We start from the raw sequence: 20,702 nt of genomic DNA on the forward strand, positions 1-20,702 counted from the left end.
TCTTGATTTGGGATGTACCTTCCCAGTCCTGTAAAGGTTTTTTAGCACAATACAAATAGCTTGAAAAGAAAATATAATTTTATTGGAAGAGACTGAGCACATAAAGGAAGAAAACTGCCTAACTAGAAAAGGCTGTAAGTCAGTCCAGTGTGAATCTGAAACTGAAAACGGACCATATCATTCAAAAGAAAAACATCAATGTTAGAAACTATTGCTACTCCAGCCAACGTTCATTAGAGGAAATTAAGTCAGCAATTTGGTACAACTGGTGGAAGTTTTATCACTGTCTATCAACAGCAGAAGTGGGGACAGATATTTTAAACAGAGATGAGGCCAAAGATAAACAGAAAAATAAGAGAAGCTTTTAACTTGGCCAGTAAGCCAATCTTCTAAAGTCCCTTAAGGAGATCTTTGCTTCAAACTAGAGACTGAGCCTCAGGAATCAGTAAAACAAAAATGAGAAAATATACATGCAATACTTAAGCATATATTTATATCCCACTTGTTCTATATTCTAGGTGTAACATATGTACATTTAATACTCCTTCAGAAGATTAGATTTAGAGGAGAAAGAATTTTTTACATAAAGTTTAATAAACAAACCCACTGTCGTTAGTCACTTAACAGTTTCAGTTTTCTCTCTTTATTAAAAGCCAAACAATACTGTATCACTGGAATAGTCTCTGTTCAGCCATCATAATTTTTTGCATCCCCTTTGGATATCATATTTTAAAAATATGACAGTATTTTTCTTCTTTTTCCTGCAAAAGGTAGGTACCACTTACTGCCTTTGAGTTTCTTTATTTTATTGAAGTGGGATAAGTTGCACACTGTTTGGAAAACATTCCATTCTCTTACTTTTCTGAAAACATTATTTAAAATCCCAAATGGATTTTAACAAAAATATTTAACAAAAGTGCTTAGCAAAAGCATAGGGTTAGCCTTTTAGAATATCAAGTCTGTATGTTACTTAAGGCAAAGGCTTATTTCTGTCATCTCAGAAGAAAAACATGAAACCCCAGTACGTTACCAACCATGTAACAATGAAAATGAGGTTGCAATGAATTCCAGTCTAACCCTCAATAGTGGATTCCAATTACCATGCTCACAGGAGAGGGAAAAACAGTGACAAAATATAACACCATTTTTTCTGATTAAGTGGGGAACACCACTGCAGAAAACATTCCACAGATGTAAATCTACAAAGAAAACCAGGGTCCCACTCAAACTTCACTCTTGGTCTTGCTACAGCACTGGCACATGAAGGAGCGAGCTCTCACTGTGCACAGCAGCCAGGGAATGAGAAAAGGATGAGAGTATAAGGCTTAGCAGCAAATAAATAGCTTTGTTGTTATGAATTTTAGTAGAAACATTATTAGTTAAACTTAGTGGGCTTTGTGGTTTAATATACATTCAGCACAAGTAATTTTTCTACAAGCCTTTGGCTCCATCTGCTGACTTTTAATATTAAAAATAATTGAGGAGGTTGAAAACGTTCACAGCTTTTGGAACACTGAACTCCTCTACATTTTTTTTAAAGTCTGGTTCAAAAGGTATAACTAAATACCCTGCGGGTGTGGTCTAGTAATTTTGTCAGATAAAATTATCTTGATAAAACAACATACCAGCTCTGAGAGGAAGGTACCTGAGCAAGCCTTAGATGCACAAGGCATAAACAAAACTTACTTGGAAGACTAGCTGGAATCAGAATTAAACAACAGGTATCCATCTGGATGTTCATGTCACAGAATCATTCAGCAATTAAGTTCAAATCAGAGAAGTGAGATTCTGAGCAGACTAATGAAAAGAACAAAGATCTTTGACATAACCCAAGTGACAGAGCCCATCAGAGACATTTGCTCAACACCTGCTTATGCTGGTTTCAGCTTCTCCCATTTGCAACAAGATGTCTGCTTCAAAGAAAATAAAGCTTGGTGTATTTATAAAAAAAGATGCAAAATAACCCTGAAGGTTCAAAAGCCCAAATATTTGCCTGTTCCAACTCTGACTTATTTTTCACTATTGCAGAATTCTGATCATTATCAGAACACTACAAACTCAAAGTAGATAAAATTTCCATACAAAAAATTGCATATGAGCAGTGTATCTAAATGCTTTCTAAATATAACAGAGGAAAGTCTTAGTCACAAAAAGAAAACACATTTACAGTGTTCTATTGGTCATTTTTTACAGTTAAACTAAATCCATCATTAAAGCAAAGCAGTCTGATTTACATGACCACTGAGTTCTTGTGACTGCAAATTATTTGAGTGATAACTGGGATAATCAGCATGTCTGACAATCTGTTTTTCTTTATAACTCTAACTTTTAGTACCTGTATTAAAAAAAAAATTTAAATCTTACAACCACTCCCTCACAACCAACACCCTGCCTGCTCCCACACCAAAAAGCCCAAATCCCAAGACACTCAGCTTTCAAGACATGCTGTGCCATCACTCCATCACTGTGCACTCTGAAAAATACTTTGCTCTTACTATCAGTGTAGGAGACACATTCAGCCTCTCAAACCAAATTTCCACCACAAAATTTTAGATCAAGAAGAGACATTAGGGAACACTTAAATATAATCCCATTTAAAAATAAATCTAACCTGCCAATTTGGTTTTTCATATACAGGAAAACAAGAAAACCAGCAAGTATATTGTGAAGCACTGTGCATCACTATAAAAATTTAAATCACATTGATGCATTCTCTGTCAAAGTCTGTCTAACTCCTGACTCAAGAAAAAAGCCCCGGTTGGTGTCAGCTTCACCAGATGACATGGAGCAAATGAAAGGCAGGATGAAAATTTCACTTCTGAGCTGATTGGAAGGGACCTCGTCCATCAGGACAACAATGTAATGTAAAAGAAAAAGCAGCAATGCAGTGTTTGATTTGCAGAGTTACGCTCACTGTGCCAGAAAATGTTAATGTTATGGATTCAAAATAACGTCAACTCAGCCCACTCCTCATTGTGGATATCTAATGGCATGTTTTTACAACTGTTTGTAATGTACATGTCAGATGGACTAAGCCTTTCTTGTGAGTCACACTATAACCAGAAAGCTATGCCTGAGTTAACTGTTTTTTCCTCCCCCACCCCACTAAAGTGACCTAAAAACTACTTTGCCCAACTCTTCCCATGCATGAATCTTCAACATGCCTTGTCAATATTAAATTAACACATGCAAGCCTCAGACAAGAATTAGAATCAACCTTACTTAAATAAAAAAAAAATCAAAAAACACACCAGAAATTTATCACGCTTTTTCTAATCAAAACTAAGACAGGCAACTTGTGTATAAAAAACCCCCATCAAAACAAAAAAAATTCAAAACACCTGAAAATCAAAAAAAAAACTACCACAAAACTAAAAACCAAACACCACAAAAACAGTGACTAGAACCCTTACCTTCATGTTCTCATTTGTTTGCTTTTACTAGAACACTAGTGTTCTTTTTTAAAATACTGCTTAGTTTCCTACAAAAAATACCCCTTTAAGAAATTTTTAAAGAAAACAAAACACCTCAGTACTTCTGGTAATCCCCCATCAGTTCAGCACACATATGTTTTAAAGAGGGAGAGGCTACTGGAGTCTCAGCTGTCTTCCCTAAACACATCCTTACTCTTATTACCCCCTATTATCTCTATTCCTAAGAGCAAATCTGAAGTTGGTAAAGCATTCCCATCTCACCAAGACTTTAAAATCTGCACGAACCTCTGAAAGGGCAGGTAGAGCCTGTGACCTCAGCTCTGACAACCACTGATGTGCTCTGCAAGTACCAGGCAGGTTTAGAAATGGGAGCTCAACAACCTCCACAGGTGAGATGGGTGGGCTATAAAAGGGAAGATGAAAACAAAGCAAGGACACAAGTAAAAGGGAAGACTTAAAAAGAATTTTGTACTACCAAAAAAGCATTTGACCACAACTGCATCTTAGCACTTGCTGCAAGAAACGCAGGCGCATCACAATTTCTACCCACTTAAGACTTTTCCACTACCTTCCCACTATTTAGGAAAATGTATACCCAAAAAAGAATAAATTATGCTGAATTTCAATCTTCTGCACATTTCAGACACAGCAAAGGGCCTCGCTCTGTCCCACCATGTTGGAGAACTTCCTCCACCTCCACCCGTAAGAGACTACAGAACTCCCCTGGGAGTGAAGATACTTAATAACCTCCTCTAAAACTCAAGCAAATGAAGCAGCCTTTGACAAGACTGGAAAGAAGGCCCAGTATCAAGGTCCTTGCTACATTAATACACTTTCTACAAACTTTTCTCAAACAAGAGTGTCATGACAACACGAACAGAACATGCAAAAGAAAATACATTTATAAAATCTTATTCTTAATCACCATTTGACTCCAACTCTCTCCTAAAACTCAATGCAAAATAGTTCACATCAGGATTTTATGCTTTATTTTACTTTTACAAAGATTTGTATTTAGACTAAACCAACTGGTGTTCTTTGTGCTGACTCAAGGCCAGACAGGACATTTATTTTAGTCTTATTAGGCATTTACTTAAATCCTGAAGTAAAAATAAGTATTTTCAAGTTTCTCCTCTTTTCTGTGGTTTTGTTTGGAGTGTTCGTGGTATACCTGCACATTCCTCACTCCCTGAAGACTTCAAATTATGTCAGCTAATCTCCACGAACAGGATCAATGTCTTCAACTGGGCAAAGAAAATACCACATGAATAATACCCATATTTCAAAACTGGGCTGATTCACCATAGTACATATTCTTCCCTAAGCCACCATTTAACTTGTTGCAGTTCTCTGTACTAGGTGAAGCACACCAGACAAAATCTTCTAGGGATGGTTACCATAAGAGACTATTTAAATCCATTATATAATGAAAATAACATTAAGAAAAAGAACTACAATATAGCAACTGAAATGAAGAAAACCAAACCAAGTTAATAAGAAATAGCAGAAAAATTTGAAAAGGTTTTGAGGGTTCAGACAAAACTTACACAACAAATTTCTGAACCATTTTCCATGCCTCTATCCCTTTTCTGTTAAAGGAAACCCTTTGGCATCCATATATATCCCAGGGTTGTTGCTTCCAATGAGTTAATCTGTTCTCATGGCTGGTTTCTGCCACCTAAACTGAACAAGGATTAAGGCCACTTCTGCCATTCTTTTGCAGAATCTATTACACACCCCATATATACAGGAAGAGGCTAATCTCGAAAACAGGTTGCCTACAGAGAAACAGCTCAACTACTAAATCTAACTTTCACAAAGGCCTGATAGTTTTTAAGTCTACAGTTTTAGTATTTAAAAATGTGTTCACTACAGAGACTCTTTAAAAGGCTATTTGACCTTTTTATTTCTAAAGTGAGAAATGTTTATTCTTGATTATTTATTTATTAAAGGAGAAAGCAAGAGAAGCCAATTTTATGTCATATGCTTTGAAGCTAATCTTTACAACCATGAAGAGCCTGTGAGTTTGTAGCTTTCATTTCAGACAGCTTGCAAATGAAAATCTGTATCTAGGCCTTCATATCATGTTCATCACAGTACTATCTGAGCAGCTAACCTAATTATATTATTCCAGCTGATACTGTAAATATTGGTGCTCTCCAGTATTACTTTTCCAATTCAGGCTGCATCAGCTATTATAACACAGAGTTATGGAAATACTTTAGTGAAGAGATGCATCTCACATTTAGTTTCAACAATACATGTCATTGTCACAGGCATGTGATGACAGATTCAGGTGATGAGCTGAACAAACAATTAAAGGGCAAAGTCAATTCTCAGGTAATCATCATAGTAGTATCAAAGAATAAAATTAGAGAATTCTGTAAGTGGGTTCATCTCAGAAACACACAGTACAAGGCATGAGATCCAGAGGACTCACTGCAGTGTTAGAGTAATACTTCAGAAAAGTATTCTAGTCAGAGCAATTACAGGTTCCTGGGTATTTATGCACTAGTCCATTTTGTCTGTCTTTTGGTCAAACTTACCTTCAGCACTATAGGTTAAATAATGTTTCAATGCTCAGATCCCTTTTTTGCCAGTGACCAGAACTGAGCAGAAGTTTATAACATACAGACCATAGCTCAGTTAATGCAGCACTTGCTGAGTTGTTCTGCTTCTAAAAGCCTGATCAAATGAGGAATTATATTGTATATGGATGGTCAAGGAAGAACAAAAAGTGGCATTCCTTTCCTTCATTCTGGCTACTGAAATCTTGCCAAAGCCTCCAGCACTTGAATTTAAATATTTAAAATATGATTGTCACTCTCTGCCCTTACTAAGCCTATTCATACTAACATTATATTCACAGCAGGAATGCAACGTGAAAGCTGAGTTTACCCTACAGGAGGTTCCCTTCCCAATTAGTATTCAAGTGTTCCACTAAGATTTCTGCTCAAACAGTATGTGTACATCCATGTGGGTCTGTTTTCAATTGAACTGGACAGAGAACAATTCTACCTGATAAATTAAAAGAAATAAAAATAGTTAATGACCTGGCAGCAGCAATGCTTAAGCAAACAAGTTATGTAAATGCAAACCAGCCATCCTTGGCTTCAAGAAGTTACCATAAAGTTTAAACAAAGAGGCATTTGGATGAAAGTGATTACTACAGCAATGCCCATTAACTTTGTTTCAAACAAATCTGGAACCCCAGGGTACACAAATCCAGGAACACAACACCTGTTCTCTGGAGCTGCAACTGTTCAACAGGAAGGACTTCACCCACTAAGTCACAGGATAACACGTGTCTTTTTGTTCAGTTGCATCCCAGACGTGGCTCAAGTCAACTTGAAACCTTTCTCTTCCTGTACATAGCTACAGAATCACTGCTTAGAGTACCCAGTTGAGACAGCTCCAGGACTCCTTTTCAAATTATAAATGCAAGACATTTAGTCCTAGGAACACAATAGCAGGCATGTCCTGTAGAAGAACTATCAGAACCTGCTTACTCATCTTCAGAAGTTCCCTTTAGTGGATAACACCACTCGGTGTCTATCAGGTCTTGTCCTTTCCTTCATCAGACCCCACTCTAGCTTCAACCTCTAAAAAAAAGGCTCAAAAACACCATCCCCATGTTTCTCATCTGACACTGACTGATGCCACTTTCAAGCACCAGACATTTTAAGTCTACATGTACTCAAGAGGGAGAAAGTTACACAGCTGCATTGTTACTCAAAACTGCAACAGCAGCTGAGAAAGTGGCAGGAGAAAAAGGTTTCTTCAATTTAAGATTTAAGTGGAAAAGATAGGTCATTTTGAAGAGCAAACTCTGAGACTGAAAAAGAAGCTAGAGATAGAAAAAAAAAACAAGTGGGAGAAAAAGTAAAATAAGCAGATAAAGGAGTTAAAGCAACACAGAAAATCTAGACATCAGGTGTCATCTTAATATCTTATTCCATGTTGAGTCTTCTTTTCAACTTTGTTTTGGAGTCACAGACCTACATTATTTGTTTACCCTTTGTGCTGCCATACCAGAGCCAAATTGCTCACTGATATAAAAGAACATTTCATTTCTCCATGGGTGGCACCCTTTTGCACTGGGATAAGAAACTTTTTCTATCTGACCCAGCAACCCAGTACATTGGTAATTCCAAAAGAGCTACAGAACACTGAGTATCATAGATAACGCATGGAAGTCCCACCTCCCAGCAACCTACAGGAGTCAGGAGAGCCACTAACATGGCACTCCAGTGGGGAGAATGCCACCATACAGGGGGAGAGCCTGTGCAGTCACCAGTGGAACTATTACACTGCAGTGCCAAGACCAGACTCAGAACAACTCCACCTGTGTCATTTTCCTGGTATTACATTGGTTCCCTCTTCTTCAGCTCAGTTTCTTTCCCACCTTGTATTTCTGTAAGAACTTTCTTCACCTTTTCTAACAGAACAAATTATTTACTGAAACCGAGACACAAAAAATATAGTTTGATTTCCCTAAGAAAATCAGTCATTATATCAAAGGGAAGTATGACATTCACCTCACACAGTATTTTTCATCTACTCAGAGTCAAGATCTTGCTGTATTATTTTTTCATCTTGAACCCCATTGAACAGTGCACCTGTTCTAAGGCAATAACAAGTCTCTTTCTAACTGTTAAGACAAAATTATCTGCATGGGAACTGCACAAAATACACGTTTCAAACTATCAGTCAGCACTGCAGATAACCCTGCACAAGCAAGCACTGTCAGGGAAATACTGCAGAAGTTACAGCCTACCTTGGAGAACAGCACTATTTCCAGCAGTGCTGCATTTCCACAGGGAGCCTTGATCCCAACAGTCACTTCAAGATGATTTGAGTGGATAGAAGCAATGCAGAAGTTACAAATCTCTTCCTTTCAGATTCACTGTAGGGAAAAAGCTTGTATGCTTTTGTTAATTTTTCCCATCCATTAGAAGTCAATCTGTATCCCAACTGTCTCTGTCTGGCAGGGAGCACAGGGCACATCTAGATCTCCAAGAAAAGCTGCAGATGAATTTCAGTATTTGAAGAGTTAATTGGCCAGCACTGACTAGGCCACTTTTCTGCCTACAGAGATCACATTAGACACACAAGCTCCAAAAATACAGTGTATGGTTTGGATTAGCACTGCTCAGGTTGGCTGCTCTCCCCTGGCTTCCTTCCCTTCTGCTCTGACCAAGTAGAAAAAACTTAGAAACCACATGATACACATCAAGATCCCTTTCCATTATGTATTATCCCTGCTCCTCAATAAAACAAACCTTAAAGCACAAAGTCCTTTATCTTATTCCCCTTTTTTACTGTACCTACATATACGTCATTAAAAATTTCAAGCAATATGAACTAAAGCACTGTACTTCAGTAGTGAAAGAATAACAGTATAGAAAACACTACCTCAACACTTTTGTTTCTGAGGTTTATTTGAAAGTCTAAGTGAAACTAAATTTTAAATTTTTTTTTCTTTAATTAAAAAAAATTGATTCTGTGCTTCTTGGTCTTGAGGTTTTCGGTTTGTTTTTTGGGTTTTTTTAAGTGTGAACTAAAACAGAAATTAAAAAAAAAACAAAACCAAAAAAACCACACAGTAAAAAGTTACAAAACCATACTTGAAAATGAGGGAACTGATCTTTAGAAAGAGCTCAGCATCTGCTATTCTTATTCTGTGAAGAGATCGAGCCAAGAAGATTTGAGAAGTTTTTATTGCTAGATCTAAATTTCATTCCACAGGCACAGGATCAGGTCTTTAATCCTTTACTTAACCACAAAGAACTGTGCTGAGGAGTTTAGTTCTTCCAAAACAACTGATAATATCCTAAACATTGAAAGTGGAATACTTTCCAGTATAAGCCAAATCCTGCATGTTTTGCTTTTAAGTAATGCCATAGCAGATGCAAAACCAGTAGGATTCACAGTGATGTTTTCTAGGAAAGGAGAAAATCTCCAAAAAACACAATCCATGCTTTAGAAGCAGCAGATAAATAAAGAAACAGTTTAATTCTTGTAGCGAATTAAACTACATGTATAACATTATGTTTATTCTTTGTTAATGTATTGATTTAGGATTTAGAATTCTTTTATTTTTTCACCCACACATTTTAATATCTCCTGTAAATTGCTTTTTCACAATTTTATCAGTTACATTTAGTGGATTTCCCACCAACCCCATTTTCTCAACTGTCCTCCTTTACAGCACTTCAATGAAAAGAAAAAGATCCAAGGCAAGCAAGACTCCTTTCCCAGCAGACAAAATGTGGCATTTTAAGGGCTGTTTATAGCAGCATTGGGAAAAAAAAACCAAAACAAAAAACAAGCATAATTGGATAAAACAGATGTAGAAACAGTATTCAGACATATTCTCAGAAAACTCAGCAAGGGTTCTATCCATTTGCAGTGATAAAAACCAGTCAACACTCACTGAAATTTGGAAGGTGTATATTATGAGGCCCAAAGAACTCAAAATTTCTTTAATATTTCACCATGAAAGTCCACAGACAAATGCCTTTATGATCCAGTTCAGCAGGGTTTGATTCAACGTCATTTTCTGAGATTTAAATGTTCCGACAAAGCTTAACTGTGCAATTCTGATTGTGCAAAAGTAAATAAAATAAAATTAGTTGTCAATACATGTATATAGTAAAGCTCACTAATCAGAGGCCCTGGGACATCAAATAGATTAAAGTACTCATGAGGACAAAAGCTGATCTCTGTTACAATTTTAATAGCTACACTAGTTTGAAGGAAATAGTCTTGCAAATACAATTTGAATTATTCTATCAGAGGGTGGAGAAATTTTTTGTTGCATGAGCCATAAAAACTAAAAAATGTTTGCCAAAACACAGCCCAAGGTTATCTAGACAACAAAAAAGCTCAGAAAACTGCTCTTTTCATACGGTGAAAGCGTATGAAGCCACGAAGCTTCCCAGTATCACACTTACAAAACAATGCTTCTTGAAAGTTCATGAAGTCAATACAATTGACAGCAAACTGGCCTTGCCAAGACAGAATCCACTGCTGGTTTGAACCAACACTCATTTACTAGGAGGCTTGACTAGATCAACAGAAGCAGGTTTCGCACATTTTCCATATTTGACATCTCACATGACCTCTTCAAAGCTCACCAGAGCACTGAAACACCGGGATGACCCCACTCCAACTACAAGGGAAGCATTTCATAAACATCTTTACAACTTTTGAGATTGAAATTCTCAATATTAATAACGGCAATTGACTACTGCAAACCTTCAGAATGGTGAAGGTTGGACCTGGTAGGAATATTACACTTCTTCCCTTTAATGACATCAACTAAACAACATGTAGCAGATCAAAACCCTAACAAATGTCTAAAGAGACACTTCCCAGTGTCAGTCCAAAGACTGGGTGTCCACATGATTTATTACACAAGAAATAACTTTGTACCATACAACACAGGATACATTATTCAGCTTCAGTACTCAGCAAAACCCCCAACATGATCCCCCACAAAAAAAATTGAACGTAACTGCTCAGTATTAACACAGACACTCAGCCTTCAGGACATTCAACTTTTGACACACCCAGCACAAAGTGGCAGCACACTGTGCTTTATTGGGCTCCAACACAGCTATGAACCTCCACCAGCCACTCAGCTTGCAACAACTTGCAGCATTTGTCAGCAATTACATTAAACAGGACAACCTGACCATAAAGGAAAAAGAAAAGTTTATACTTCTTCCAATTCCTGAAAAAAACCCAAACACTACAGTGGTCTTTCTACCTGTCCCTGTGGCTCCTGCAGTCCCTGATCCCAGGCAAAGCCATGCGAGTGGACACTTTCAGGATGACCAGATTTATATTCATTAGCTCAGCCAATTCAGACTTGAACTCTTCTATGATCTCTCACAACTCTTAAGACAGAAAGTGATTCTTATTGACTCATCTGGAGCATTTGCTATGCCCTAAAACATCTTTAAGGGCCCATGAATGTATTATCATTTGTTTTACCCAATCATCCAGTATTTCTGATGTGTTTGCAACTGTGAAACCCAAAGCCAGAAGACAGGATTTGCTACGATTTCCCCCTATCACCAGGATAAGGAAGACCAAGATACCGTTCCCGCCCTTAAAAAAAACCCCAACAACAACAACAAAAAGCCACAAAACCCCAAACCCAACACTTTATTTTTTCTTTTAGGTGTGCTACAAAAAGACACAGCAGCACGAAAATTTGACATTCCTCCTCACAATCTAAAAATCAGTAAAAAACATATACTTAAGATATCAGTAAAATAAAACTAAATTGAAAAAATCCTTATTCTTCAAACTCCAGGAAATTTTATAAAGCAAAAATAAAAGTGTCACAAGTAGTTACACTTTATAAACCGAAAGACTGTAGAGATTGAATGACCACTGCAATAATCTTAAAGGACATTGAGAATTCTGCCAACACTACATTTTTGCTGCAGAAATCCCAACTTCATTCTCTTCAAGGTGGATTTCACATGCTAGGGAGCAAATAGTACTAACTCAATTGGATAGTGAACTGTTTGCTGTGTCAAAGCTTTTTGCCAAACACATATATATAATTTTTCTTCTCGCTATATGGATAATCAACCCCAGATGGCAATTTACATAGGCAAAGCATAAAGGAATCCATGCACTGCTGGTGCTCTCAGCCTCAATCAGAGCAAGCATGGGCGTTTGAGAATGTCACTGTTTATTTTTAATTGCTGTGTCCCTCCTTTGTGCAGGTTCAAGCGGTCAAAGATGTCGAATTCCATTAGTACAACTGGAAGGTGATGCCACTTCATTTGGTGAGAGGGTTCTTCAAATTTAAAAAAAGCAGCTGGTTTGCAATGTCCCCAAATGCCCAGTGGGTACCAGCTGTCAATCTCAGTTACCATTGGGTCAGGGCAAAAAAGGGTCAGAGAGAGTCATAAACCACAATGTGTTGTGAAATGTGCTTCCTCCGTTACCTTGTAGGCCTGAGAAAGGTTTGACCTTTTATAGGTATCCTTACCCAGCTCTGTATGATGCTGGCAGGGGTAAGTACAACACACAGCTCAAACTTACACAAATTGCTTCCTTCTACCCTGCCTTGGTTTCCATACCTGTACAACATGAATATGAACATTCACAAGTTGCTCATGGCAAAAAACAAAACTGTGCCCACCATTATAATCACTCAGAGGCAGGAACACATCTATTTCACACATGGCAGTGGAAGGATTAATTCATTAAAAGCAACTGGAAAAATACAAACTTTGAGGGAAGCTGTTCATGCCTTAACAGCCCTGCAATGTGGCTTCTCTTTGCAAATGACCTGTTCATCTGCTAAGTTGGCTGCCACTTCAGTGACTACTCTCCCAGTCACTTGGGTAGGAAGAAAGCTTCCTTTAAAGTCCCATTATAAAGCTTATCCTACTCTCCTTTTAAACATTCATTTCCAAGTTATTTACTGTATTTTTGTCATTTCTTCCTTCACGCAGATTCTCAAAATGCAGTCTTATTCCTAAACGTATTTCTTCAGAATGTTCTTGGACTATACATGAAAAGCTGAATGGTCATTTCGAGATACAATCTGGTGATGCATTCTTTCTTTGCAAGAAATACTTGCCTTGTCTCACCCTCATCCCCCCCGAGCAGAAAATGACAGGAAGTTTGGGCAGTGCTAAGCCAGAAGGCAAGCAGTGAACTCGCTGTGCAAAGCCCCGTTTGGGCAGGAGCATCTCACACTCAGACTTGCACTCCTAACTACTTGTCCCTCTTTGGACCCCAAGCACAGGTAAACCCAGGACTGTGAGCAAGACACAGAAAAGGGAAGAAAGAGCAAGCAAAAATCAGGCGAGGTTGAAACCAGAGCTACAATTCCAGCAAGCATATTCCCTGAAGGAGCTGAAAGTGTGGCTCCCAAAACAGACTGTGTGCTGCAGAGGAGAACATGGGCAGTGAGGAACTCCAGTGGGGAAGCAGATATGACAGAGTACCTATCACGCAAATCACTTCTATACAAAGGACAACATGATACAAACTAGAAGGCCACAGATATCACAGAAGAGGCTGGCCAGAAATTGATTGTCAGCTACCAGCAAGAAACCAAAATGCCTCACTGAAGTCCTTCACTTGTGCACAAAGTACAGTTAAAAATGAGAAAACAGCATATTTTCTCAATAAAGGAATAGGGTGCTTATAGTAATGACTTGAAGATAATACTGACAACACCAAAAGAGGCCCATCCAGGCTTGTTCAGCCTGCTCACAGAATGTAACTGGATGGGTCCCCTCTTACATTAGTTGCAAAATACGCCTCAAGTCTTTACTCATTTTGGGCAATATAAAGGGAAACTCAGTGCAAATCAGCATCTGTGAAATGGTCTTCACCTGTTCCAAGCATAGTCACCATATTTTCTTTTAAAAGATGAATATGTTTTAAGGTAATTGAATAGTAATAACAGTTCAGCTGTTCAAAGGCCATTGAAAGGTCCCTTTGACTTTTTACAAGCTCTCTGAAGATCCCAGTGGCAGCAAGCCACCTACTGCAGCCCAGCAGTCCTTCCAGAACATGCTGACATCAATTAAAGCCTCAGCAAACAAAGAGAATGTGCATCAAGCATTTCAATGCCCTCTTCTTGTCATTTCCTTTGCTCTCAGACATTTCTGAAAGCCTGCTCAGATACTTTTGCAAGTCTTGTCACTGCAGTATGTCTCACAAGAAAGTAACCTCACTCAAACCTTGTTCAGACCTTGGGCACATCCTGTCTTGGAAACTTGCCCATATTTCTTTTCTGAAAGTCTAACATGCTAATCTAGGTCAGTCTTTCCTCTTCATCCAAGTAAATTACACAGAAGGCAACTTTACTGACTGCCTAATTTAAAAATCTCTATGTCTCTTACTGTTATGAGTTATAGTAGAGTACAAAAAAAAATTGAAAATAATTGAATCATCTCAGATTGGAAGAGAACACTCTCTTCTTTGTTGAGTGTCTCTGTCAGGAAAAACAGGGGGAGTGAAAATGAGAGACTCACCTTCAGGGCAGGAATCTCCACATTGTCACCAAGGTTAACAGAGCCAGAAAGAATAGTCCCTGTCATCACCGTGCCTTGACCCTTGATAGAGAAACAGTGGTCGACTGCCATAAGGAAGAGTCCCGAGGGGTCTCTTGATGGCAGGTAAGCCTCAGACTTCAAGACCTGGAAAAAAAGATAAAAGCAGCACCATGCCTGGGTGAAAAGTCATGACAGCCACACAGCAAAAGGAAGGCAAGTAGATGATTGATTGAACAAGCTTGCAATTTTACTGATTTCAGGCATCTCCCAATGAGCTTAGAACGCACCAATGTCAAATTAACTGTGTGTACCATAGAGGAGACGCACACTTAGCAGCAGGAACAGTTCGATTTTCTGCCTTAGAAAGATTTGGTGCTGCACATTTAGCTTGGTTAGCAAAACCGCACTGGCGATAAAGTTGCTGCCAAACTCAATATAAACACTGCAGCAAAGCAAAGAGGGGGGAAAAAAACAACCTGTGCATGTGTCATTCTGTACTCCCCTCCCCCCAAAGTACAATTTTACAGTGTGTTTTGCTACTTCAGCTTTTTTGGATTTTGTGAAAATGAACTTATATACAGATATTAGTGGCCCATAAAGTCAATCTCTGCCTCCCTTCCCAGAAACACTATTACATTGAGTTAAGATTTCAAAGTCAACTTCCCCTTCAGATTTCTGTTAACACTTCTTGGAGGATCAACCAACTAAGAAAAACAGCTACGTAAGTACCATTTTCTAGAGAAATTCTATGAGTTTAGCATTTCTCTTTTGCTGACAAACACTATGTTTCTTAAAATGCATCATCATAGACAGAAGACTTTAATTATAAAAAGGCAGTCATGTACCAATAGTACTTTAAAGAAAGCGGTTCACTCCTGTCTCAAATTGCACTTGATCTCTGCCTCTGTGACAACACCAACAAATACACTGGGCATTGCCTTTAACATCAGTTTTTAAGGTCAAATTACAGATTAAACCCAAGTTGTAATGGCAGAACAATGGAGAAAGTCTTTTATGAAGGACAGAAAGGATAATACCTTGAAGCTTAATGGCAGGGCTCACACAACATTTGCCAGCTCTTCTAATACTTTGTTTCAGAGTTGATGGAAACAGCTGCAACACTGGTATTTCCTTCCAGTACAGGGAACATTCCAGTAAATATACCAGGAACCAGATGAAGGCAGAAGTAAGGACTTAGATCTCCTGCGCTCTAGACATTTCTGTGGGCAGACTAGTTCTTGCTAAGTCTATTCTAAGGCAATACTACATCCCATCCCCACCTTGGGTCACGCAAGCCTGGGAGGCAACACAGCTCTCACTGCTCAGCAGCTCTGTGGAATGTCCTGCCTTCACACATGCCAGGCTGCCCCGGGCCTGACATGCCTAGAGTTTTGGATGACTGAGGCTGCACCTAATGTCAGCAATTCACAATTTTAAATTTGGCAGCATCCAAATCAGAATTTGATAAGCCTTCCAAGAACGATGCCTTGGTTTTAGAACTACTTTCTCCTGTCTGCAAATAACAGCAGAATTGCTCCAGGGGAAAAAATGCTGCTTTTCCCCACAGCTAATTCACAGAAAGGGGGACAAGTCAACTACAAGCTACAAACTGCCCTCAGTTATTTTAAGTGTCCTGCCCTTCATGGTGTGTGCTTCATGCCATATGACTTAGGGTTTTGAACATCTGAGAATGTGTTCCCTCCCCCATCACCCCCTCTTTCCACCCTCGCCAAAAAAAAACAACAACCAAAGAACACCCCACACAACTGGAACTCAGGATATCTGTGAAGCATCAGTTTGCTTAAAGTCATCTCTTGTTTATATGGGTCTGAGACAATGTTAGCTGCACAATTTTACAGTTTTTTTCCAGGCCCTTCATTCAGGACACAGGGTAAATCCAGGCCATGCTTTTTATCTTTTGCAGATGTGTAAGACATGCAGTAAGCAAGGCAGGGTATCAGAGAGGAAGGTGGTTTCATCATGAAGGCAGGCAGTGCTTCTCTAGAGAATGGCAGTACATGGGCCTTCTGGCATATGTGTAGAATCCACTCTCACAAAAATGAAATTTCTACAGGTAATCACAGACTGTACATCTCAGACTGTCCAAATAAAAACCCCAAAGCTTAAAAGAAGTGCTGAGCACTCAACTGAAATCAGAATTGGCAGGTACCATGATCTGAACATAAGCATGTCTCAAAATAGTTCCTAGTTTCCTTGAATTTGGAATTAAAATTAGTGAACTCAGTGGACTTAGGTCTTTTATGCTTCAACTTCCCAATCTAAATGTGGATTAAAGTCACCTCTACAGTTCCCATAGCTGTTTTGGAAGTAAATTAACTGTTTGCCAAGTACTCAAGACCATAGTGATGTGTGCCAAGAAAAGTCCAGGAGAAAATTAATTACTCTGAATGCAGAGCAGTATTGGAATGGAGTCATGAGGACACACAGAGAATAATGAGAATGAAAATAAAATATGGACTACCTACTCACTAGCTGAGTCCTGTCCATCCTGTGCAAGAAGCAAGGTCAGGGTTGTTTAGGACAAAGAAAGATGCAATTAAACACTGGACCATAATGCACACATGAAGGAAAGAGACAATCCCCAGTGTCTAACTTGCAAGTACCTGACTTTACAACTTTACTGTTATCTTAAGTATGGTACAACTATAAAAAACATCTACCAAGGATTTGGCAGAATTTTAAAGCTATTTTTTATTCACTATGCTCCATAATTCTTTATAACTTTAAAGACAATTTCAGCACACTTGTGAATAGCCATTTCTCAAGACAACTATTCAAAGGCTTTGTGGCCTATTAGTTGCAAAAGGAGATCCACTTTTGGGGCATGTAACTTCAACTTGTCCATTCACTGAAAAGAATCTCTGAAGAATTAGGTTCTTTAAAACTGGCACAAATAGTACTAGCACACTCCAAAAGACTTCAGAGAAAAGTTTGAGCACATATTTTATGTCATAAGGATGTTCTTCAGCAGGTACCTCAATCAATTCAGAAACACCCAGCGGACTCTCAGACTCTGGGGCTTCTGGTCCACCAGGCTTTGCTGCAACAGCAACAATAGGACACCCAGAGAACCTGAAAGAGAGAAAGACTCCCACCATTAGGCCACAGAATTCCTATATGTTTCAATATAAAGTACTTCCAAGGCTCATCTAAAGGCTGGAAACTCCCTTAAATCCAGTTTAGCTGCTCTTGCCCCATAACGAATGACAATTTCTTCTTGAATTACCAGCATATCAACACTACTGGACTTCACTGTGAAACCTGCAACCCTGTTCCACATTAGTTACTGATTCAACTCTGTGACAGTCAAAAGCAAGACTTCAGTTTATTTCAGAAGCAAAGTCTGTTACCCAGTCTTGTTGCTGTAGTTTGCATTCAAAGTTGTTTTACCTGACGATTAGCAGACTTTCATGAAAGCTGTCAAATGGTCACAGCATGTCCCACTAGCAAGAGTAGTTTAGAAATAAAAAAAGCAGTTTAAAAACATGCATTTGGAGATTCAAAGTCAAGTGGTAAAGAGGCTGTCAAGAAACATCACATGCCTGAGACACAAATGGACAAGCACTTTGCAATCACACCCAAGTCAGCAGTGCTTCCAAAGCACCATAAGGCACACACAGCACATGCGAAAACTGAATTCTTGTTCTCTCCTCTGTACACTGAATCCTGTTCCTTAGATTCTTCAAATCAAAATGTGACCCAGTAGTTTTGTCACCTTATATCCCTGACCAAAGCAAAGCTGTGCTTCAGTTTGTGTAAGCACTAAAATATTTAATCTTCCCTCTTCAAAACAGCCACAATTCCACTCATGGATCTCGCTACACTTCACTCATTATGTGCCTCAAATAATGTACCAGAACAGGGCTGACAAACGTTGTCCCAGCCAGAGCCATATTACATTATATAAACTTCTACAATTGTGCTATCCCTAATTGGGGCAAACACAGTTTTCATCCTCATTTAAGGAAATTTCCTAACACTTTCTTTTTCTCTGGAGTGAAACAAACTTGCAGATCATAACAGAAGTTGCAAGCCCAAAAGCTGAAAAAGCAAAGAAAAACACAAGAACCTCTGCTCCACCAAAACAAACCCCCAAACACCCTTAAAACAACAAACAAAACAAACAGACCCAACACTTCTTCACTTGGATATTCTGTCTTTGTATTATTCTGTTTGAACTCTAAGCAGTCCTTTAAACTGAAGAGTTTAATTACAAGGAAGCATTTCTCTACACGATACTCGCACATGAGAATTTGGAACTGCACTTGAGTTCCCAGCAATCCTTTCACTCTCTCATCATCTTTGCTAAATGTCTCAGTATGCATAGAAGCACATTGGAAAAGAAAGGCTGGTATTTTTGTTAAACATTTTGTTACAAGTGAGTTGTTAGTATCACTGTTCACTTACTTGGTATTTTCCAACGTCTTCTGCATTTTCTTAGTCATCTTTTCAATGGCACTTTGTCTCTTCCCCTCTGGAAGGAGATCTATTTTGTTCAGAACTACCACCATCTTCTGGCAGGCAATTTGCCCAATTACCAAGCACTCTGCTGACTGTGTCTGCATCCCCTTTGTCACATCTATTACAAGCATCATCAAATCGATAATCTGGGCACCTGGAGGAGAATTCACAGTCAGTATTGCAGCAGCATAAAAAGATTACGATCATTTTCTCAAATAGTTTCCACAAAAAAAATGCCATCAGATGTACAAATACCCAGAGAGATGAACAAAACACAAGTCAAGGCATGCATCAACTGCATTGCTCTTTTGGAATGAAGACCTCAGGGATTTCAGCTGTTATGTGCTACCATCAGGTCATAAAAAATACTGGAGAATGTGATAGTTTACATATTCCCCCATACTAATAATTCAAATCTAAAGCTGTTACCAGTGCATTTAAGAAAAACATTAAGAAAATTAACCTTGCAGCAATACAAGCATGACTTCTGCCTTAATTAAAAATTATAATCTAAGAAGCTAAGTAGGAATATGATACAGCCAAAGAAACAGAGCAACAGCACAAAGAGCTGCACACTCAGAGCAACCCCAACAGGAACCAAACACATGCCCTGTAACTACATCAGCAATCCTCAGTCCCCACCTGCTCCCTATGATTTTTCTTTCAAAGTCTAAAATTTGATAAAAGTGAAAACAAAGTTATCACCACCAGAAGCAGGTTTATCCTAAGTCAAAAGAATTCTGACAATCCCTCAATATGAGGAAGAGGCAATTTAAAACCTGCAATATCTTGTCATTCACTTCCAATTCAGATCCACATAACTTGAACATGTGATTTCAAACAAAGGCACAGAGATCAGACTCTTAGATTTCTTAATGAAAAAGCTACTAAATTTTAGGCCAAAGTTACCTATCACACCCATGGATTATTTTTATTTTTCAAAGAATTGTCATGAACCCCTAATCTTTTGATTGAAGCAATCTAAATTTCATGGATTTAAGTTAATTTTCAAGGAAGCTTTTGATGAATGTTGAGCCTTCCACTAATTAGTCTAAATTTTCTTGTTTCATTCCAGGTAACCCAAACACTCTGAATACCAAAATAGTAAAGTACAACAGACCCTGATGTTGAGAAAATTTAAACACAAAAAACTAAAACAAAATTTAAAGTTTAAGTACCAGAGAGTCATGTGGCAAAAAAGCATATTTTGAAAGATAACAGAAGCCAGAAATATCATGTAAAATTGAAGCATTCTGAACTTAAGTACTTTTAATATTTGCCCTAAGATCACAAGAACTTGATATAACTGTTGCTTGTTCCTTCACCCTCTCCAGCCTTTTGTTGTAGTTTTTTTTAGGCTTTTACAATGGCTATGACAACAGCTAACCCTTGTTCCTAATTCCCATGAACTCATAGCATAGGAAATCATTCTGAGGTTGAAGTGCAGGGGTGAATGAGCGGGTGGGAGCTACAACAAGAAAAGAAGTTACACTCACAAATGACTATTTTCAACCTATCCGAGCTTTTGTAATAATGAATGCTAAACTCTTCAGAGCACTCGCTGGATAATTATGACATTTCCAGCACTCCTGCAGAATGTTTACCAATAATTTCAAATATCTCTCCCTTATAAACTGAAGATGGGCTTCATATCTTCAGAAGTAGTTTGCATTTTTATTGTTTCAAGGATTGATTTAGAACTTGCTTAAATTACAACACAAATATCATCAAGGCTGTAGAAAAG

General features: G+C 38.3%; 1 protein-coding gene across 2 annotated transcripts in view; it reads right to left on the reverse strand.

Moving 5' to 3' along the window:
* Positions 1–20,702, reverse strand: part of EEFSEC (eukaryotic elongation factor, selenocysteine-tRNA specific) — a 122,506-nt gene that overhangs the window by 69,682 nt on the left and 32,122 nt on the right. For both annotated transcript variants that reach the window (XM_071550882.1, XM_071550881.1), the window contains exons 2-4: positions 18,905–19,112; positions 17,473–17,569; positions 14,456–14,620 (exon numbers count right to left, since the gene is read on the reverse strand). In XM_071550882.1, coding sequence (XP_071406983.1) covers positions 14,456–14,620; positions 17,473–17,569; positions 18,905–19,112 — 470 coding nt within the window. The remainder of the gene's footprint in view (positions 1–14,455; positions 14,621–17,472; positions 17,570–18,904; positions 19,113–20,702) is intronic.

Source organism: Pithys albifrons, chromosome 3 (assembly GCF_047495875.1).
Source record: "Pithys albifrons albifrons isolate INPA30051 chromosome 3, PitAlb_v1, whole genome shotgun sequence".
In the NCBI taxonomy this organism is placed as follows: domain Eukaryota; kingdom Metazoa; phylum Chordata; class Aves; order Passeriformes; family Thamnophilidae; genus Pithys; species Pithys albifrons.